The sequence below is a fragment of the Magallana gigas genome, chromosome 2, assembly GCF_963853765.1.
Source record: "Magallana gigas chromosome 2, xbMagGiga1.1, whole genome shotgun sequence".
Taxonomy (NCBI): Eukaryota; Metazoa; Mollusca; class Bivalvia; order Ostreida; family Ostreidae; genus Magallana; species Magallana gigas.
In genome coordinates, this window is record NC_088854.1 from 4,981,262 (window position 1) to 5,003,992 (window position 22,731).

General features: G+C 34.7%; 1 protein-coding gene and 1 long non-coding RNA gene across 13 annotated transcripts in view; one reads left to right on the top strand and one right to left on the bottom strand.

Moving 5' to 3' along the window:
• Positions 1–470: 470 nt before the first annotated feature.
• The window catches only part of LOC105347332 (E3 ubiquitin-protein ligase TTC3), a 41,744-nt gene continuing 19,483 nt past the window's right edge, over positions 471–22,731 (top strand). For 3 of the 4 annotated variants that reach the window (XM_066074645.1, XM_066074646.1, XM_066074647.1), the window contains exons 1-20: positions 10,867–10,950; positions 13,005–13,130; positions 13,581–13,746; positions 14,112–14,199; positions 14,394–14,521; positions 16,167–16,246; positions 16,635–16,708; positions 17,501–17,607; positions 17,742–17,859; positions 18,031–18,350; positions 18,462–18,528; positions 18,665–18,700; positions 18,955–19,224; positions 19,573–19,650; positions 19,817–19,969; positions 20,227–20,307; positions 20,396–20,505; positions 20,701–20,824; positions 20,926–21,048; positions 21,477–21,578. In XM_066074645.1, coding sequence (XP_065930717.1) covers positions 10,920–10,950; positions 13,005–13,130; positions 13,581–13,746; positions 14,112–14,199; positions 14,394–14,521; positions 16,167–16,246; positions 16,635–16,708; positions 17,501–17,607; positions 17,742–17,859; positions 18,031–18,350; positions 18,462–18,528; positions 18,665–18,700; positions 18,955–19,224; positions 19,573–19,650; positions 19,817–19,969; positions 20,227–20,307; positions 20,396–20,505; positions 20,701–20,824; positions 20,926–21,048; positions 21,477–21,578 — 2,382 coding nt within the window. In that variant the 5' untranslated portion in view covers positions 10,867–10,919. Of the gene's footprint in view, positions 598–10,866; positions 10,951–13,004; positions 13,131–13,580; positions 13,747–14,111; positions 14,200–14,393; positions 14,522–16,166; positions 16,247–16,634; positions 16,709–17,500; positions 17,608–17,741; positions 17,860–18,030; positions 18,351–18,461; positions 18,529–18,664; positions 18,701–18,954; positions 19,225–19,572; positions 19,651–19,816; positions 19,970–20,226; positions 20,308–20,395; positions 20,506–20,700; positions 20,825–20,925; positions 21,049–21,476; positions 21,579–22,731 lie in introns of those variants that run through there. The other variant, XM_066074648.1, reaches the window with a different exon arrangement.
• Positions 2,565–10,149, bottom strand: LOC117682538 (uncharacterized). 9 transcript variants are annotated; one of them, XR_010710652.1, is made up of 8 exons: positions 9,976–10,149; positions 9,641–9,800; positions 6,147–6,629; positions 5,729–5,903; positions 5,144–5,639; positions 4,186–4,996; positions 3,945–4,042; positions 2,565–2,978 (listed from the first exon to the last, which is right to left on the bottom strand). It is a non-coding gene; the product is annotated as an uncharacterized lncRNA (long non-coding RNA). The 9 variants fall into 9 exon arrangements; XR_010710654.1 differs by lacking the exon at positions 9,641–9,800 and having other exon boundaries at positions 5,144–5,353; positions 5,480–5,639; positions 9,976–10,148; XR_010710653.1 differs by lacking the exon at positions 9,641–9,800 and having other exon boundaries at positions 5,144–5,353; positions 5,470–5,639; positions 9,976–10,148.

Here is a 22,731-nt window from a genome sequence, read left to right on the forward strand (position 1 = left end):
AGTTGTTTACAAAAATGTAATGTATAGAATAATCATTTCGTATACAAAATGACATGTAAAAAACAATTTAAGCTTATTCAATATATTCATAAATACTATTATCAACAAAAGAAAGATAAACTTGATTGAAACTTACACCAATACAACATATATGTAAAAAATGACAATATTCGAGCTTTGTTTACAAAACAAAGAATTATAAACTCTGTATCTCGCTTATAACTTGATGTTTGACATAGCATTATAAACTTCTATATTTATCAGTATAAACATTAAAAATGGAAACATAAAATTTGAAAATTTTAAGTCAAATCGTGTCCAAGTCCCTTTAAAACACCTCAACCTCCCTTAGTGGACTAAAACACTGAGAATCCCTTAATTCAACGATATTTAATAGTCTGTGTAAGACGGGAATGTGGGAGAAGGGGGTGTATTAGCTCCCGTTCGTCATTACAGAGAGTGGATAATTCCGAGGGTATTCCGAATGTCGTGATTTGCTTCAACGACGCCATTTTTGCAAAAACACTAGTGTTTCAATCGGACGAGCTCAAAGTACAATGGTGATTCTCGGAAGAGGAAGTAAATAAAAGATCGTTGGTATGTAAAACCATAGACATATAACGAAGGGACCGCTGACTCATTCGGGAGTTCTCTAGTCTTTACATATTGCATAACGAAAACAGTGTTCCGGATGAAAAATGATCTTCCGATTCTAGCAGCGCCCTCACCGGGAGGCATAGAAACCAGGTAAACAATATGGCAATTCATTAGAATGGGTGGCAAACATTGTTGTGTCGTGGGTTGTCATAATTCCAATGCAAAAACAAAATCACTTGAATCGGAAAGAAAGCGGATCAGCTACTTTTCTTTCCCCAAGGACAAAGAATGGAGAGCTAAATTAATTTTAGCAGTGAATAGGGCAGATGCATCATTCAATCCAGACACTGCTCATATTTGTTCGGTGCATTTTGAGGACAAACATTTATTGTTTCACGGTAAATACGTTAAGAAGTTCAACACATGTATGAATTACCAGTTCTGTTTGATGTTATAATTTATCAGAAAGTTGTATTTTCCAGATTGCTGCGCGTTGCAGTGTCTTCTATGGTTTTTTATGCATGATATTTCTTTGTGGTTACTGATATAAGTACTGAATATGACTTGTATTTTTATTCAAGCAATTCAGTTACTGTGTCATTTACTGCATTTTTAAAACTTCAATCCAGACCATTTGCCAGCACCCCTGAAAACTTCGATCAGCTGCGGAATAACTCATACGGTGCACCGTATCCTTTTTGATAAATCAAATATGCCAATTTCAATAAAGAACTTATAGAAGTAAATTTGCCAAACACTTATCCATTAGAATTTTTTCAAACTATTTCAAATTTTGAAAATATTTAAAAAAAAATAAAACATATTCTTTGATATGTACACTACATGACTGTATACTTATTCAGTTTAAAATTTAATCTCATAAATTCACAGGCAATGGATACAAGCTCATCACAGGAAGCTTACCAACTTTAAACCTGCCAAAAAAGAGCATAGAGACACCTTGTGCTCCAGCAAGACCAGACCCAGTAAAATTGATTAACATCATTATCTACATATTTTTTCTATTTTATCTCTACAAACACAAAATGTTCACAGAGCCAGTTGCAAAAATATTTGAAAATTATTGCAGAAATCAGAAGATTTTTAAATAGCATTTAATTTTACAAAATTAATATACAACAGTCGCATAAAACATGGATACTGATACTATTTCAGACCTCTCGCCCAACCCCCATTGTCCCTGAGAGAGTTGTTTACTACTCCCTTGCAGAGGTTCGAAAAGATTTTGAAAAAAATCATAATGGAGATTGGGTAAAGGTTAGAGATGATGCTTTGGTGCTAGGAAAGTATAACCAATCCGCAGGAACCATGGAAAAACTGGTGACAATTACTGATGACCTGGAGGTCACTGTCCGTTTTGGTGGTATTGTTATTGTCAAGTCATCCTTATAATAATAAGCAAATTATACAGTACATGTATTTATTGTAAATAACACCACTGGGTTTTACAAAAGAACTTACGACAAAGTCATAGATATTTTCAGTCTGATGAAATATCTTTCAAAAAAAAATTATGAAAAACAATTAAAGGCCCCAAAAAAATTGTTTGTTGGATTTGCCTCCCATCTCATTCAAATGCCCCTTACTGATAAATTTACTACCAAAAAATAAAGATTTTTTTTTTAATACATGTATATGGAGATTTTTATTTTTTTATCGATTTTTAATTAGTTAAACTTTAGATTTAGAAAATTAATCTATTTTTCTATTCCTCCATTCTTCTATCTAGAAACTTCCAGGTGGCAATTCCAAGCAAACTTTTTTTTTAAGGATGGCCTAATATTTACAATTATTTTGATTTCCATAAAAATCATATTTTGTAAAAAAATTATTAGTTCCTGATTAATAAGCATTCATTAATGTGGCCATAAGTTGCAATCCTTTAGTTAAACGCAGCCAAGGACTGGTTTCAAGTTAACAATTTTTTCCAAAAACAGAGGTGGTGGTCCAAGGATTCGAGAACTCAGTGGAGAAAATGCGTGTCAACAAATTTTTGGAGGCTGTAGACAAAATAACTAAATGCGCTGGGATTAAAGACAGCCCAGATGTCACTATCAAAAGTTCGCAGGGATACCGCTTTTTTTCCACCCACGTCATTAATGGAAAACCATCCAACAAAAGTGTGATTCGTGCCAATGGTTGCTTAGGAGGAGTTCAGGGCAACGCATTATGTGGTCCTTGTTCTAAGCTTGAATCCTCACTGAATGCACAGGAAAATGCTTCTCCCAATATGCTTCATCCTAAAACCCCTTTGAAACATGTCCCACAAACAACTCTCATCAAACATTTCAAAGTCATCCGAGAAGAGAACAGAAAGCTTCAGAGTCTTGTAGAATCTTTGAGTAGAGGTAAAATAATGTCTGCAATGAAAAAAACAACCAGCAATTCAATACATTATATTTACATTCTACATATTTTTTGCTTGTAAAGTGTGTTGAAAGCTACGGCAGTTATAACACTGTAATGCACACAGGGTACTCAAAGGTTAAAATGACGATTTTTATCATGGAAGTCAAAGTTCACGCTTGCGGCTGTTACTGTAGCCTTAGGATAAGATAGGAATTTTAAGGTATAAATCACATTCGCAGACAAGGCATGAAGTTAGACAAATGTAAATATAAGCATTGAATCATGAATTTTTTGAAGAATACAATCTCATAAGTGCAGCGATGTGTGCACACAAATTTTCATAACGCGCGTTACTTAATTTGTATGCACACACCGCTGCAGTTATGAGCCTGTATACTTGAAAGAATCATGACTCAATGCTATAATGGACCACAAAAAAATAAACATCATATTTGCATACACCATAAACATATACATTCATAAAGAAACAGTAAATAAATTTATGTTCAGGCATGGAATAATCTTAATAGAGTAATCATAATCAATTGTAATGATTACTCTTCCTCAAGTAATCAACAATAATCTGTAATTATGAAAGTTGAAGGTGCAAGATCAAGATTTCACTCAGACTCATAATTGCTTATAATTTTACATTTGAACATGCATATTAAAGTTGTAGAAATTATAAAATGTTATCTTATCAAGATTGAAATGTGAAGTCTTAGATTTCCATAATAAAAATACCTTGTTAACTCATAATCCTAATGAACTTGGAAGGGTTTTTACAATATATTCAGAAGAAGAATCATTTACATTATAGTGGGGGAAAATTGAAGTGATCATTTATTAATCGATAACATGTCATATAGTAATTGATTACACAAAATTCCTCTATGTAATCAATTATTAATCGATTACATTTTAAGTTATAATGCATATGCCTGTTTCAATCAAGTTAATTTGCATAAATTTATTACTTTAAAGGTGAGACAGCTTCCGTTGCTGATGATGTTGGAGAGGGCCTTTTTGCAACTCTTCAAAGTTGTAAATCTGGCAACGCTCTCATGGACCTTTTCTGGGAAGAACAAAAGAAAGCATTTACAACTAGTCCAAAAGGTTTACAATAGCTAGATCATTTTCCGCAATACACATGTTTTTGTAGGAAAGATAATTATAATATTGTTAGAGTTAACAATTTTGGTATACTTAATCTATTACCGTTAATCATTATTAGGAATGAGATGGCATCCGATGATGATCCGTTTTGCCATTTATCTCCGTTGCCAAAGTCCCAGAGCATATGAGTCATTGAGAGAAAGTGGAGTCCTTCGACTACCAAATCAAGCTACTCTTCGCGACTACACTAATTTCATCCAGCCTAAATCTGGTTTTCAGGCTGAGGCTTTTCAGGTGAATATCATTCTCAGATTAATATGATGTACTGGCTTACATAAAATTGTTTTTGTTTTAGTAAAATAAATATTTCTAAATGGCCTAGAAAAGATGTTCAGTGTAATTTAGATTGATCTTTTAATAAACTATTTGGATAAAGGAATTAAAAAAAGTTGCCAAGGACTTGCCATCAGAGAAGAAGTATGTGTGTCTCCTACATGATGAAATGAAGGTCAAGTCGGATCTTGTATATGACAGGAGAAGTGAGCAAGTTATAGGATTCACCAACCCAGACACCTGGACATTTGATGAGGTTTATACACTTAAAAAGTTTTGAAACATAATGTTAATAAAATCATGATGGCATGTATAACTTTTCCTCTGTTCATATCCTTCTTTGATCTTCTTATTTTCACTTTAACTGCTTAATTCCATTTCCAAAAAACCTTATATGTAGGATGAAACAAAACGAATTGCCACCCATGTCTTGGTTTTCATGGTGATTGGGATTAATTCCAACATCAAAATGAGCATTGGGCATTTCCCGACAAGATCTTCAACTGCTGATGAGTTGTTCCCCCTTCTTTGGAAAGCTGTGGCCTACCTCGAGATAACTTGTGGATTGAAGGTTCAATTTCTAAAAAGATCAAGATTAAACAGCTTGCAAATGATTTATCAAATTTCCCTAAAAAGAATACTCAAGTTTCTATACACAGTATCACACTATCACTTAAATCAGCTTGAAACCATACTTTTGATGTGTGAAATAAACTGGTATATTTACATTTAGGTGATCTCATCCACCAGCGACAAAGCGTCTCCGAATCAGAGGCTTTACAGGCTGCACAGAACAGGGAATGAAGATGTGGTGTTCTTTGCTGACAATCCTTTTTCCGAAGAAAAAAGAAATATCTATTTCTTTTCTGATGTTCCACACCTCATTAAAACCATAAGAAACAATGTCCACAAGTCTCGTCCAGGTGGCACCAAATATCTGTGGGTGAGCAATTGAAATAAATGTGTACAGTCCAATAATAAAAAATTCACAATTATGCAACTATCACCTTCCTATGGTTATTCATTCTTCTAATACAAACTATTTTAGAATACCAACTCAAACATTTTATGGTCGCATGTTGAGACAGTTTATAACGATGACATGCAAGGACAGTTGTACAGGACCAAGCTTAAGTATGACCATGTTTATCTCACTCCTTCATCGACCATGAATGTCCGTCTGGCAGCACAGGTACACATTTCCCAACATGCTCTAGCAGCAGCTAAAAAAGAAAATAATAAATTAATCATTAGCTTCATTTCAAACACTGAAAAATGACTTTTAATAAATACAATAAATTTTATATTAAACCTCTAGGTGTTAAGCAGGTCTGTTGGTAGAATAATGTCTGCCTATTATGGCCCAGAGATGGCAGAGACCTCCAAATTCTTCCAACTGGTGGACAGGTTTTTTGATTGTTTGAATGGGCGGTCACTACATGAGGCCATACGTACACGGAAACCTGACCTTGCTCCATACAAGCAGGCTGATGATCCCAGGTTTGAGGTATTAATAAAGACAAAGAGTCACTCTAACACTATGAGTATGATAAGTACACATAGACTGTATAGTCTGTCCAATATATTTATACTGCACAATTTCTTCAATATTTATAAATACCTCTGGGTTCAAACAATGTTCATTTAATAGTATGAAAATATTATCATATATTATTATGATGATTTTTTTCAAATTTTGGCCGAGAAGGAATATTTCATGGTACACAAACCATAATTTTGTTATTTCTTCTAGTTTTTGAGAGGTGAATTCCTGGACTATTTCAGTAACTGGCAGGCCTCAGTCACAGCAAGGCCAGGATTTACAAAGCAGGAGAGAAACAAGATGGTCCTTTCACATCAGACAATTGAAGGAATCATCATGACAGGTAAGTCAATTTACAGATAATAAATTAGTGGATTATTCTTACATCAAAACAATAATACATACATATTTGTATATACTATATATTCTAAGGAGAAATGAATCTCCTGGTGTGAATATTTTATAACCAAGCAAAATTCATAAATAAATTTTTACCTTGCAGTCAATGCCTTTGTCGAAAGTACAAAATATCTTTTGAGGCAAGGTGTGCCATACATCTTGAGCCAGGTGTTTTGTCAAGACCCTCTTGAGGAACATTTCGGGAGACACAGGGGACTGGGGGCTCGACATGATAACCCCACTGTTCACCAGTTCAGGTGAGTGAATTCCCCTAAATATCCAATATTTACATTTGCAAATATGTTTCCTAAAATGAACATTATATGAACCTAAAGAGTAGCGAAAGTTTTCAACTTTGTGTGAACTTTTTCATGATGTCACAATGATCACAGAACATGCTTATCAGTTGGATTATTGTAAACATAAAATCTCCATTATTTTAACAATTCTAAAGGTTTGCCTTCTTCAAATATAAATAATAACAGCATTGTTAAAAAGTTTACCGGGATATGAACTTTGTTGGTACATGGTCAAATCTTCTGAGAAGCCCTTTGGGCTTCACAGGATTTGATCACTTGACCAACCATGTTCATATCCTGGTGAACTTTTTAACATTGTCATTTATTTCTTAATTGTCAAGAGGAATGAAAGTTTAATCTATAGTGTGTGTTCAATGATGATAAAAATCAACATCAAAATTTCGATTTTTCTACACCTACCAGTTACTAAAACTAACAGGAATTAGAGGTTTTTAAATTTTTTTTATTGAAATGTCATAGCCACAAAGTTAAATACCATTTATCATAAATTCAGCAAACTAACTCGTTTGTTTTAACAATATTTCAGCTACCATGAAAAATACCATTTATAATCATAAATTCAGCAAACTAACTCTAGTTTGTTTTAACAATATTTCAGCTACCATGAAAAATACCATTTATAATCATAAATTCAGCAAACTAACTCTAGTTTGTTTTAACAATATTTCAGCTACCAAGAAAACCAGCTGAGACTACAAAGGTCCCTTGCCATGACTATAATTCCAAAGGGCAACACAGCAGGGAGGACAGGGGAGAAGAGGCAGCCAACTGTTTCAAACAGTCCCATTAAAAAAATCAAGAGACATTAAAAATCTAATAAATTCAATGAACTGGTCAAAAGCTTTTGTTATTAATCAACATTGTAGATATTTTTTTGTTAAATTATAACAAAAGGTAAGCCTTTCTAATACAATAGTCTATAATCTAATGCTGATTGGTTAAAAAAAAACCTGGGGGTAACATTTGGAATTTCTTTTTAAGAATTTCATCACAAAATGTGGGGTTTAAAATCATATAATTCATAATAATGTAATATACAGTGGGTAACTGACAAATACTGATATAAAAAGTGTACGATTTTTATGAAAACATATTTTTCATAGAGGCACCACTCTTTTTCAATTGATTCTGTCCAAAACATTTAAAACATTGTATGGTAGCTAAAAAAGCAAGAACCAAAAATGTCATTTTCTAATACTTTGATTCTAAGACAACTTTCAAGAAATAAATATCAATTAATAGACTTACGAAGAGCTTTTTGCTTGCTTACCATTTTTGTTTTCATGTAAAAATTTTCCATAATTTGCCTGCATTTTGCATGACACCTGACTTTATGAAAAAGGGACAATATTGTTAAAAACAACTGTTCTTGCACATCAGTTTTTGACTCTGTGTGATAAGTACAATTATAAAATATTGAAACAGCATCATTTTCCAGACATATGGAATCAGTAAATTGTTGAAGTGTAGGAACAGACATTGAAGTACACAACTTTCTGAACACTAACTCCAAGATCACAAAAAAATCTATAATATCTGATGATGGCTGCGTCAGAGCACCTCTAGATTTAACAGATACTAATTTGGTTGAACCATCTTTATCGGTTAATCTATCTATGCATTGTTCAGCGTCATGTTGTGAACAAAACTTTTTTTTGCACCGAAATAGCACAAAGCCTGCAATGTAAGCTACAATATCTCTTTCATCAGATTTCAAAACCTTGCTACCTGCAGTATTACATTTTGCTGTTGCTTTACATTGTGGTTTGCTTATGATTTTCTCAGCCGTTTTAAGTGAAATAAAAGCAGAAAGCTGGCGATTTTTGATAATTTTGAAAACTTCATCAATAAGTGAAGGCTGTTGAATCTGGTAGTTATGCCAGGCCTTTTCTTTGGCGGAAGACGAGAAGATTTCTGATTTAATAATGTTGTCTAGGGACTTTAAAGCTGGAACCAACTGGACAGCTGTAATTGTTATTGTATAAATCTCATTTATAATATATTTAAAATATTTATAATATATTTAAAATATTTAAATGAAATTGTTTAACCTCATCCTTTAATAAACAATTAATGAATTCAAGCATAACTTTCATATTGCTTATAGTTTTTATTATATATTATCAGTTCAATTGACAGCATCTTTGTCAAAAATTATTGATAGTATTTTAAAGTTTATATATAATAAATAAGTGACAATTATTGAGTTTCTCTTTGTTTAGTTATTGTATTAACAATGAAACAATGAAAATGAAGATGCAAATTGCAACATGTATAAACTCTTTTGTAACTTCAATGAATTAAAACTGACATGAATTCATAATAGCATTAGGTCACCATATTAGTTTCGATTGCTCCTCTACTGCCATTGAGGTATATATACTATTCAAGAAAGTTACTGTCAATTGAAAACTAAATGATAGTAAATCCAAGAAAGTAACAATGTAACATCGTTTCCACGGTTTCTACAAAAATGTTCCATTTCTATAATCTATGTGATCATTGACATTGCTCGATCTGCAACAGTGCAAGGTTTTCACATGTGCATGTTTGGTGCTCTTGGACACATATAGGGGGTGTGAAGCGATGAACTGAACAATATAAATCGACAACTTATATGGTGGTGGTCGGGAAATAATGCATATCTATTATGTAATGTCAGCTTTAACAATCAATATGTAACTTTTAAAAAGGATAAAGATTTTTTTTTTACTGTTCTAAAACAAACTTTGAAGATTGATTGGAAATTTTTGCCTTCACTTCTTGATGAAATAGAATTTAGTCCATTATTTAAATACAAAACTGACTATCAAATTAAAGCCAAGCTCTGTACTTTTATCAGCTTTCACAGAAAAATAATTATAAAATGCATTAAGGCAAGCCATCAAAGAAAACAACAATAACAGCATAATGTAATATATCAACAACATTGCTTCAACTGGCTCTTTAGAAAATACATTACCATGCACGGACACGAGCATTTGTTTAATGTGCTCTGGCAACATCTCGTCACATTTTAGATCATAAATGACACCCTCAATCAATGCCTCAGTAACCCTCTCCTCTGATTGATTTGTATTAACAACAGATAGCTGTTCAGGTGGACCTTCGGCATCAAAATCCTTATCGCCAATTAAAAAACTTGGTTTTCAAAATACAAACCTGACACAATTTGAACAAGTACAATAACCTGTGTTTTCGATTGAAATAATCAATTAAAAAGGGTAATGGTAAAAATATCGTGGCTAAACGCGAAACAGTTATGGTCGATATAGCAGATTGATATGAAGTACTTACCTCAGCTTCGAACAACGCGCTCAAATCATGCAGATCTTCACTCTCTATGATGCTCGCCATGCTCTTTCCGATAACAGGAAGTTCGATGTATGCCTCCCGGTGAGGGCGCTGCGAAAACTAGAAGATAATTTGGCGCGAACGTGAGTCAGCGGTCCCTTCGTTATATGTCTATGGTAAAACCAGGGGTACTTTCGTTTTAGTTTCAGCGAAATAGATCGGACGGTCTCGACGTGAGAGCGCTCAGCATTGACTGTTGTCGTTATGGAAATAAATTGAATGTTGTTTTTGCCCGAATCATTTTGCTTTGTCAAAAGTTAGACCTTTGACAAAGCTTTGAACACGTGGTTACTCGAATTAAGTTTGAATTATTTTTTTAGAGTAGAGAATAGATCATAATTGGAAATGAAAACGGCATTTGCAACTCGGTGGTTTAAAGGTCACTGACCGTTACCTAATCAGTCAATCCAGGCACATGCTTAATGCTCGTCAGTTATCGTGCTCTCTCCGGCTACCCCCCCCCCCCCCCCACCCCAAAGAGTCAGTCAAACGCAACAGAGTTAAATAAAAGACACCCCTTACCCCTTATACCAGTAACAATAACTGTTTCTAGTTGTAGATGCAGGATTTATGTATAATTTAGCCTAACTATGTTGCCTTTTATGAAAAAAAAATTCAGACTTCTGTGTATTTTCATAAATTTCTGTTACAAAATCATAGAAATCTTAAGTCAGTTAAAGAGGGTATTTCAATGAATCTTCAAGAATTTTTTTAATGCTAATTGCACGAGAACAAAGGGCATTGAAGAGGTTTTGTCGAATGTTTGAATAGACTATAGCTAAAGTAGTGCTTCATGGTAACCAGTTCCTGGAGATTCATGCGGTGTTTATAAATATATCTAAAAGATCTATTTTTAGATTTGGGGATTTTCATGTCATCTGATACTCATGTTAAATAAGCATATGGACATTATCGACAGTAAGTAAAATTGTTTCTCTGTAGTATTCCTGATGATTTTAAACATTTGTTTTAAGATTGGACAACAAATCTTAATTTTATTCTCTTTTGAGAAGTGGACAGGCATAGCATACATCCGTGGATACAGGCTATGTCTGTCCACTTCTCAAAAGAAAATAATCTTAATTTATCCAAGAAAGATATATTTTTGAAAATCCAAATGCTAACATTGACTAATACAAATGCTAACTAAATATATTATATAATATTGCTTCTTTAATTTCTTCTTTACACCATAAACAAACTAATTGTATTTTTCAAAAGTAATTTATTAATAAGTGTTGTGGAAATAAGATTTTAAAATTCCCTAAAAAATATAAGAAATTTGGATGTGAAATCAGAAAACTCTCTGAATTTACATTTGATTTTCTGATAGCAAGGTTATTTATAATAGACTCTGGTCCAATTGGGATGCGACAGCACAATAGACGTTTATGGAAGGAGTTATCTTTTTATTATTTTGTCTCTCCTTTCTTTAATTTATGAATATCCCTATCATTATTTTTGAGTCATTATTCTGTTGAAACCAGATGATTGGCTTCGACTACATTAATTTAAGGATGTATCAATACAAAACTTACCACAGATAGAATTGTGACTTTTATGAATTGAATGTTTACATCAGTCTCATGGGGAAACTTACATCAGTTTTCATTTTAATTAAATTCACATGACTTTTACTAAAGAAACTTGTGAATCTTTGTACCAAATTTTACCAAATAATATACAATGTAATTAATTTAAGTTCATGTAAAAACTTTGACTGAAAGTTTTTGCGAATGTTCTTTTTATGTGAGACACATATATACATGTTGGTCTCTTGTGTTGGCCTCTTTCCAACGTTCCATGTTCAGTATACTGAGCCAAGATGTAGTGTGTACTCACTATGTAGCTGTTTTGGTGGTTTCCTTTGATTACACTGTGTAATACTTGCTTGTCAGAGGGACAGTCATGTCATATTGTCATGTCTGTTTACAGATTTATCATTATTATTTGAAATTTTTTATTTCATGAATTTATATAATTCCTGTTTATTCTGCATTCTGCTGTTATTAAATGAAATATTATACATTTTATATCAGGACATCCTTTGACATTCCAATTGAGATATGTAGATATAATGTAGATATACTCATGTCTATTTATGATTATAATAAGATGAGTTTCCAAAAATAGTTATCCCTTCCTGTCTGCTTTTTTTGACTAGCAGAAACTTTCTGTCTGTATTTAACATGATCAAGTTGAAAATGGGTAAAGGAGGAAGGCAGACATTTTAGTGTGTTGGTAGAATGTTGACGCAGCTGAAACATGACAGGGCTTGGCCACTGTTAAAAGTTTCACAACATCTTGTGATCTTTATTGTTTAGTATTTATCAATTCTGGAGAAGCCTTTATTTTTAAAATTATAAAAAAATAATAAAACCTTGAAATTTGATTACCAAATTGATTGATATGCAATTTGTTAATACTTGTATGACACACTATTAGTTTCTTTATCTTAATAATAAATATGCAATTATATCTGAAGAGAAGTTTCATACAAAAACAATGACCCATGGTCAGCCATGTTTTAGAAGATTTTGCCAACTTTCAATTATTGACCTGAATTATTTACCAATGTTTTGCTTATGATAATCAATGATAAGTTTTAAGACTTTTCAAATCATTCACCTACATATCACTGAATCAATATGAAAGATCGAAATTTAAAACTAATAGAGTAGTTATAAGAATCAGATAGGCTAGCTGGCACATGTTTGAGCATAAACTTTTTAATGGCACCGAGTTGTCAATCTCTGTGATATAGCAACTGCCAGCTGCATTTGTTGATGTATCCAGGTACTCATTTCTATGTAGATAACATTACATTACTTATATTCTAAGGAGAACCCACTGTTGGCAATGAATTCTGCCTTGATTTTTTTTTTTTGGCCTTTACTGGTACCGTATATGGTCTTATCTGTACATTTGATTCAGGGACACAAAAGTTGATTAAAGTATGTGCTCTGTTACAGTGAAAGAGTTATCGCTGAACACGTTGGATGATACCATGTCAGACTCAGATAGTGAAGGGGTCCCTGAACTCGTGGAGTCATCGGATGAGGATGCCACTGTCAACAGTCACTCTGCCAAGCCCTCTAGTAAGTCCAAGTCATAAGTCGCCCCGATCAAACGTCGTAGTAAGTCAGTCACAAGTCATCACCCTCATAACTTATGATAGTAAGTCTGTATAATAGAAGATTACATTAACCATTAATAGATTATAAAAATAATCACTCATCAAATTTTATAGTAACTCCAAGTTATTTAAATTAACAAATTAAACTATCACCTTGTAGCTTAAAGATTTACAGCATTAAAATTATAAGTTGTTTGTGCCTTGGTCTTGTTGCTCTTGAGCTCAATTTTCACTGCAGGTCATTGAATACTTTGTCAGAGAATAAGATTACAGTATTCACATACAATATGACAAATTGCTCATTCCACCGTCCTAATAGCCAACAATATCAGTAATTTTCACTATCTAGCTAACCATTGCTGTGACTTTCTTTATTACTAATTCCACTCTGTTAACCTGTGACTATTTACAGGGGAGTATGCTGATTCGTGGGTTACAAGGAGTGAGCGGTTCCTAGACAGACAGGACGCTCAGGCCCACATCCTGTCCCTGGGGCCCTTCCTGCTGGGCCTCAACAACTTTGTGTCCCAGCCCTGGATCCAGGCGCTCAAAGAGGTCAAACTTCTGGAGGGAAACAGGTCAGTGTACAGAAACTAGCCTGTAGGAGAGACTCAGTTTTATGTAGAGGGAGCAGCATAAGCCATTTAACATATGGGAAGTTATCTGCAGCAGAAGCTCAGTATAATATAACAATTTATGTACAGTAAAACACGGTTATAACAAAGTGCCAGGGGTGCACAATTTTGCTTCGTTTTAAGCGTAATTCATTATAACCCTCAAGTTTAAGTATGATATAGTCACGGGGAACGAAAATCACTTTGCTGTAAGCATGAATTCATTACAAGCATGTTCGTTATAACCATGTTTTACTGTAATGAGCATTGTGATATGTGTGAGTGGAGGAGGTTATGATTTGTATAATGTGTGCATATTTTGTCCCCAGGGAGACAGAGATTACGGCCCTATCCTGGTCAGAGTTGGAGGCCCTGGACTTAGTGGAACAGGTTTTCTTTGTAATGAAAGCTAAACTGGTGAGTGAACATTCTAAAAAATGACTCAGAATTAATTTTGTAGATCTTTTCACTCAAGATTGACTTCTGATTAACTCTGCATTCTGCTGGATGTCTAAAGTTGTTGAACATGCTGCAGTTCATGATATATCTATGATTGGGAAATATTGATCGGGGCAATGAAAACTATGTAGCTTTAAGGTAATACATTTCAGAGGAAGTCTGCTTACATGATTGCCTGTCTGGATTTAGTGGACTGTGTTGAAGAAAAAATGAAGGAGAAAATCCAAGTGGACAACTGCATTAAACTGGCAGAACCTGTGGAACTTATCATCAAGCTGTGGTAAGTGTCAAGTCAGCAGCAACAGAGAGAGTTATAATCTGTAGAGGAGGTTATAATCTGTAGAGAGTTATAATCTGTAGAGGGAGTTATAATCTGTAGAGGGAGTTATAATCTGTAGAGGGAGTTATAATCTGTAGAGGGAGTTATAATCTGTAGAGAGTTATAATCTGTAGAGGGGGTTATAATCTGTAGAGGGAGTTATAATCTGTAGAGGGAGTTATAATCTGTAGAGGGAGTTATAATCTGTAGAGGGAGTTATAATCTGTAGATGGAGTTATAATCTGTAGAGAGTTATAATCTGTAGAGGGGGTTATAATCTGTAGAGGGGGTTATAATCTGTAGAGGGGGTTATAATATGTAGAGGGGGTTATAATCTGTAGAGAGTTATAATCTGTAGAGGGAGTTATAATCTGTAGAGGGAGTTATAATCTGTAGAGGGGGTTATAATATGTAGAGGGGGTTATAATCTGTAGAGGGAGTTATAATCTGTAGAGGGAGTTATAATCTTTAGAGGGAGTTATAATCTGTAGAGGGAGTTATAATCTGTAGAGGGAGTTATAATCTGTAGAGGGAGTTATAATATGTAGAGGGGGTTATAATCTGTAGAGGGAGTTATAATCTGTAGAGGGAGTTATAATCTTTAGAGGGAGTTATAATCTGTAGAGGGAGTTATAATCTGTAGAGGGAGTTATAATCTGTAGAGGGAGTTATAATCTTTAGAGGGAGTTATAATCTGTAGAGGGAGTTATAATCTGTAGAGGGAGTTATAATCTGTAGAGGGAGTTATAATCTGTAGAGGGGGTTATAATCTGTAGAGGGAGTTATAATCTGTAGAGGGAGTTATAATCTGTAGAGGAGGTTATAATCTGTAGAGGGAGTTATAATCTGTAGAGAGAGTTATAATCTGTAGAGGGAGTTATAATCTTTAGAGGGAGTTATAATATGTAGAGGGGGTTATAATCTGTAGAGGGAGTTATAATCTGTAGAGAGTTATAATCTGTAGAGGGAGTTATAATCTGTAGAGGGAGTTATAATCTGTAGAGGGGGTTATAATCTGTAGAGGAGGTTATAATCTGTAGAGAGTTATAATCTGTAGATGGGTTATAATCTGTAGAGGGAGTTATAATCTGTAGAGGGAGTTATAATATATAGAGGGGGTTATAATCTGTAGAGGGAGTTATAATCTGTAGAGGGGGTTATAATCTGAAGAGGGAGTTATAATCTGTAGAGGGAGTTATAATCCATAGAGGGGGTTATAATCTGTAGAGGGAGTTATAATCCATAGAGGGGGTTATAATATGTAGAGGGGGTTATAATCTGTAGAGGGAGTTATAATCTGTAGAGGGGGTTATAATCTGTAGAGGGAGTTATAATCTGTAGAGGGGGTTATAATCTGTAGAGGGAGTTATAATCCATAGAGGGGGTTATAATATGTAGAGGGGGTTATAATCTGTAGAGGGAGTTATAATCTGTAGAGGGGGTTATAATATGTAGAGGGGGTTATAATCTGTAGAGGGAGTTATAATATATAGAGGGGGTTATAATATGTAGAGGGAGTTATAATCTGTAGAGGGAGTTATAATCCATAGAATGAGTTATAGTCCATAAATTTGTTGATAATACAGATTTTTTTGTTGTTATGCAGGAATAAAATGAACAAATCGTCAATATGCAGCAAGAATGAGAAACAGACAAAATTTGCAACCATTTACATTGCTAAAGTGTGTAAGTAGATGATGTTTGTCTGGCACATAGAGAGCAGAAATACAAAATTATCTTACCATGTTTATAAGAAAAATATGAATAATCATAATGATGTGAGATTTAATCATAATTTTGTATAATACAAATGTTTACAAGTTATCTTTCAAAGCTTTGCTAGAAAATAAATAACTTGCATCTTATCAAATTCTTGCAATGAGAACAATAAGCCGTTACAGTATTTGTGATGTCTGTCTTTTGATGTAAATCACACAATGTTTCTAGGAGTGGACGTTATTTTGCATTATTTATACCAGTTATCATACCAGTAGTTAAAAGCTGTGGTAGGAAATGAAGCTTTCATACAATGAGATCTCCCAGCAGTTTGTGTGATGTCTGTTTTTTGATGTAGATCATATCATGGTCCTTGGAGTGGGTCGAGATTCCAAGGACATGGCTGAGGAGTATAAAAGGAATCGACGGAAGGTAAGTACGGGTTAATGTCAAATGTTGGTGTAGCAAACTAACTCAAATGCTCTATTAAAAAAACCCATAGCTCACTGGATTATTTGAAACCCTCAATATATTTGTTAGATGTTATAAATCATAGTTGTTGTACTGGCTTTTCTTTTAGTACCGTGAGTTTTCTGTTAGTACCCTGAGTTTTCTGTTTGTACCCTGAGTTTCCTGTTAGTACTCTGAGTTTCCTGTTAGTACCCTGAGTTTTCCATAAGTACCATGAGTTTTCTGTTTGCACCCTAAGTTTTCTGTTTGTACCCAGAGTTTTCTGTTAGTACCCTGAGTTTTCCGTTAGTACCCTGAGTTTTCTGTTAGTACCCTGAGTTTCCTGTTAGTACTCTGAGTTTCCTGTTAGTACCCTGAGTTTTCCGTTAGTACCATGAGTTTTCTGTTTGCACCCTGAGTTTTCTGTTAGTACCCTGAGTTTTCTGTTAGTACCCTGAGTTTCCTGTTCGTACCCTGAGTTTTCAGTTAGTACCCTGAGTTTTCTGTTCGTACCCTGAGTTTCCTGTTCGTACCCTGAGTTTTCTGTTAGTACCCTGAGTTTCCTGTTCGTACCCTGAGTTTCCTGTTAGTACCCTGGGTTTTCCGTTAGTACCCTGAGTTTTCCGTTAGTACCCTGAGTTTTCTGTTTGTACCCTGAGTTTCCTGTTAGTACCCTGTTTTTTCTGTTAGTACCATGATTTTTCTGTTTGTACCCTGAGTTTTCCGTTAGTACCCTGAGTTTCCTGTTAGTACCCTGAGTTTCCTGTGTTGTAGATTCAGTCTGTGGATCCCTCTAAGTACAAGGATGCGGGCAATGAACAGTACCAGCGTGGAAAGTTTGAGACAGCATCTGACTACTACACCAAGGCTGCTAAAGCCGAGTGAGTTTTACAGATTTTCCAAGTGTAAACATTATTAACTGCTTGCACTCATTTTTACTCTTGGTATTTCATTTATTATTATCGTTATTTAACTAATCTATTTGTGTGATAGAGCTGTTAATGCTTTCTTTTAGTCCTTTTAACCACATATTCTATGGAAACCGGGCCCAGACCTACACTAAATTACGACGACACGATGAAGCATTATCGGATGGGCGCAGGGCTATTACCTTGAAGCCCGACTATTGCAAGGTAGGTTAAATACATCAGTTTACCTGAGCCAGCAAAAAATCAAGCATCGTATTGATATGTTGTTTTTTTTTGATTAAACGAATTGCATTTTTCAAATCCAAAGTATGCATAAAACTACACTTTGCCATCTGATGAAATGTGTAATTGATAACATTGGTATCTGTCCTCCAGGGACATTACCGGTATGCCCAGGCTTTTGCTGATCTTGATAGACTGGATTATGCCATAGCTGTAAACAGAAAAGGCTACATACAGTGCAAGAAGTCACGCAACAAGAACATCAGTGAGACCAATCTAAATGAACTAGAGCAGCAAGGGAAGCGACTCAGTATGGAGAGAGACACAAAGCTCCGAGAGGAGCGGATCCGGAAAGTGTTGGAGGACAAAGAATTTGGAGACAGGTACATAGAAGAAGAGTTGCCTGCAGAGCTGAGAAATTTACCCGGGAAGAAGAGAGTTATCAAACTCACTGATGCCATCAAGGTTATGAAGTAAGTCAGGCTATGTAGTGAACATCTTGTTCATCCAATCTGTTCATCCTTAATAATACTGAAATTAGTTAGCTTCTCATTATTTTAATCCTTCTTTTTCATGAATTTTAGCCAGAGTACCAAGTCCAGCATAGAAATTCCTGATATCCAAACCAGTGATTCCTCGAGTGGAGACGAGGTTAGACTGGATGAGACCAGTACTGTTTTGATACATTAATTTTGAGAATTTTCTGTTATTGTGGAAATAAGGTCTAAAAGCAAACATTACAATCAGACCCACACTAACAAATAATGGTCTCTTGTGCTTATTTCAGGAACCTGCCAAAATGGAAACAGCAGAGAAAAAAGAGGTAATTTTAGTTTAACAGAAAACAGAAGCACTATCTTGCTCAGTGGTTTATACATGGACACTTATGTCTGTCATGATTATTATTGTCACTGAGTGGCAGCTTATTTTGAGTTGTCTAGTTTTTACCATTTTAATCATATAAAGCTATTGTTCAAAATTGTTGTCACTGAATGTTATATACATTGTATTATCATACTGTTAAACTGTAATTGAAGTATGATTTCAGTTGTCCTGACTCTTACTTTTTTTCTGAAGACAAAGACACAAACAGATGCCAGCTGGCCTGAAACTTATTCTGATATTAAGTCAGACCTGTTGAGAATCACAGAGAAGTGGGAGTTTGACAAGAGGAACATGGAGATAGAAACACAACTAATGAAGCATCGACAGGAACTGGAAATTGCTAAATTCAGGCAAAAAATTGAATTAGCAAAAATTGGAGGTTTGAGCGAGCCCAATCTCCAGGAATTAGCAGCAGAGGATGCGGACGACGATGATGAAGGAAATACCAATAACAATGCACAGGTATGTCTAACAGAATCATTCACAGTGCTCCAGTAATGGTAACAAATCAGTATTAAATAATGCTTAGGTGCAGGTATTGTTAATGTCTATTTAGAGAGCTTGTAAATTAGCTTGACAGCTTTATTTCTGATGTTCAGTTGACTGTTTACATTAAATTTCATTTTTCTGCCTAAAAAGTGTAGAATTTCATTTTTCTACCTAAAAAGTTTAGAAGGTTTTGTAAAAGATTTTGTTGGATCAAGAATACTGTTGAGGTCTAATTGAATTGGAATTAAAAACTCAAAAAAAAAAAAGGTCAAGACTCTAGAGGTTAACATAAAGTGTACATTTTTGTTTCCGCGTTTGCAGACAAAAAAAGAGAAAAGAAGGAAAGGGGACAAAAGGAATAAGAAAAAGGAAGATGTAGTAAAAACAGTTACAAAAGAGGTAAGATATGTAAATTGCATTCACTTTAACAAAACATTCTAAAATTAAGGAGGAGGCACTATAAAAAAAAAAATTGGGTCGTTGCTTCATATCTAAAAAAAAGTATTTACACTAATGGTAAGTAAAAGATTTGAATCATACGCCAATTATTTGTTGTTATGATCAGAAGAAAGAAAGGAGTCCTGAGGGAAGCAAGGAAGCTTTGGAGCTGAAGGGAATCCTGATGGAGGGGTATGACAGATATCAGCAGGGGGACCCCCGGAACGCCACCGCCGAGTACAGCAAGGCCCTCAAACTGATCAACAAACACACACTCAAGGTCAGATATCAGTCAACATTGGGCTGTTGGTCAGAGGCAGCCAGAACCCCTCTTGTTTACATCTGGGTATAAGAGATATCATTCAGTGGCAGGCTGTCTGTCAGAATTCCTCTTGCAAGAGATATCATACAATGTCAGAATGCCTCATGTTCATTTTCTGAATATGAAAGATATCAACCAGACGAGCTGTGAGTCTAAACACCTTCTATGTACATCTGAATGTTAGATTAACTTATTTTGATTTCTCTGTATTTCAGCAATTGAATATTGAAAAAGTCCACGTAGTCACCTCTAAATATGCCTGTGGCATCACTTCTATATCAACAGGAATTCACAAGGTACTGGTTGGATATAAATGCATGTCTCTCTCTCTCATTATTTTGCTTTGATGTTCAGCCCTAGTTTACATGTGCCTTTTGTTTACAGATGATTATGGAAGGTATTGACAAGTTCAATGATATTCGTAGCAGACATTCAGAAATTAAGTTTCCTCTTGCATATTATGGACTAGGAAAAGCATACGCAACACTTAACAGGTATGGTCAAACTAATGTTTACTAAATTTGATAATCTTAAATTCTGCATGCATATTCTAGCAATGACTAATAAATTTATTAAATTTCCATTAGATAAAAGCTGAAACCTAAATTTAAATATTAAGCTTTTAAATTTACTAAAGCTGCAACCAGGCGAACAAATGGTCAAGTTATTCCAATTCTATTTATATGTAGGTATGGGCAAGCAGTAGAGCCAATCAAACTAGGCCTTAAGATGGTTGAAAATCAGAAGTGTATTAGCTTCTCTTGGCCAGGAACAACTATCACTATTGAGGAAAGTGTTCCAGAAAAACTACTGGTAAGAATGCAGAAAGTTCTCTAAGAGAATTGTAGAGCATATAGTGTGAGGTTATTGGGGACTTTCAGTACAGTGAAGGTGTATGTTTCTGTGTTTGTCAGGGTTTGCTGACTGACCTCCTACAGCTGTCCCTGAGTCCCCCACCCCCGGACGCCACCTGTAGAATCCACAGTGACACAGATGAGGACCGGGTCATCATCTACCAGAGTGACCCAGACTACAAGGTAACAACTTTACCTTTATATAGTCTTGATCAACAGTATTACAAAGTAGCAACTTTACTTTTATATAGTCTTGAACAACAGCATTACAAAGTAACAACCTTACCAAACTTCAATAATGCCTATGTGACTGGAGAAGTACAGTTGAACTTCGGTATCTTAATCACTAATATCTCAAAAAAATACAGTTGATACATATACATGTATGTCAAAGGAATTGACATGCTAACCACTAATTCCCTGTATTTTTACCTCAATATCTCGAATCCTTGGAAATGTTTTTTTTGATCCCATGGAGTGTGAGATAATTCAGCTACACTCTATAGAAATGAATCGCTTTTCTTTAGTAAACTCAGAAAAGAAGTTACACCAAATTTTTCTGCAAATATTTTTAAAATAAGTTAATCCATTTTGTTTTTTTATGTTTTCAGGGTTTTGTTAGAGTGATTTGCCAGGCCAAATGTAAAATAGAGTTTCATTACAACTGTTGGAAAGATTTCAAATCCAAAATGGGAGAGAAAATAGGAGATAAGGTATTGTCGAATGTCGTATCTAGGTTTTTAGCTCACCTGAACCGAAGGTTCAAGTGAGCTTTTCTGATCACCCGTTGTCCGTCCGTCCGTCCGTCCGTCCGTCTGTCCGTCCGTCTGTCCGTCCGTCTGTAAACTTTTCACATTTTCAACTTCTTCTCAAAAACCACTGGGCCAAATTTAACCAAATTTGGTACAAAGCATCCTTATGGAAAGGGGATTATAAATTGTTAAAATAAAGGGCACAGCCCTTTTCAAAAGGGAGATAATTGCAAAACAGTGAGTATAGGGTGCATGTCTTTAAAAATCTTCTTCTCAAGAACCACTGCACCAGAAATGCCAATATTTACACAAAAGCTTGTATATATAGTGAAGATTCTAAATTGTAAAAATCGTGACCCTCGGACCAAAACTGGGGCCCCAGGCGGGGTTCAAAGTTTAACATAGAAATACATAGGAAAATGTTTTAAAAATCTTCTTCTCAAGAACCACTGCACCAGAAATGCCAATATTTACACAAAAGCTTGTATATATAGTGAAGATTCTAAATTGTAAAAATCGTGACCCTCGGACCAAAACTGGGGCCCCAGGCGGGGTTCAAAGTTTAACATATATAGAAATACATAGGAAAATGTTTAAAAAATCTTCTTCTCAAGAACCACTGCACCAGAAATGCCAATATTTACACAAAAGCTTGTATACATAGTGAAGATTCTAAATTATAAAAATCGTGACCCTCGGACCAAAACTGGGGCCCCAGGCGGGGTTCAAAGTTTAACATAGAAATACATAGGAAAATGTTTTAAAAATCTTCTTCTCAAGAACCACTGCACCAGGAATGCCAATATTTACACAAAAGCTTGTATACAAAGTGAAGATTATAAATTGTAAAAATCGTGACCCTCGGACCAAAACTGGGGCCCCAGGCGGGGTTCAAAGTTTAACATATATAGAAATACATAGGAAAATGTTTAAAAAATCTTCTTCTCAAGAACCACTGCACCAGATATGCCAATATTTACACAAAAGCTTGTATACATAGTGAAGATTCTAAATTATAAAAATCGTGACCCTCGGACCAAAACTGGGGCCCCAGGCGGGGTTCAAAGTTTAACATAGAAATACATAGGAAAATGTTTAAAAAATCTTCTTCTCA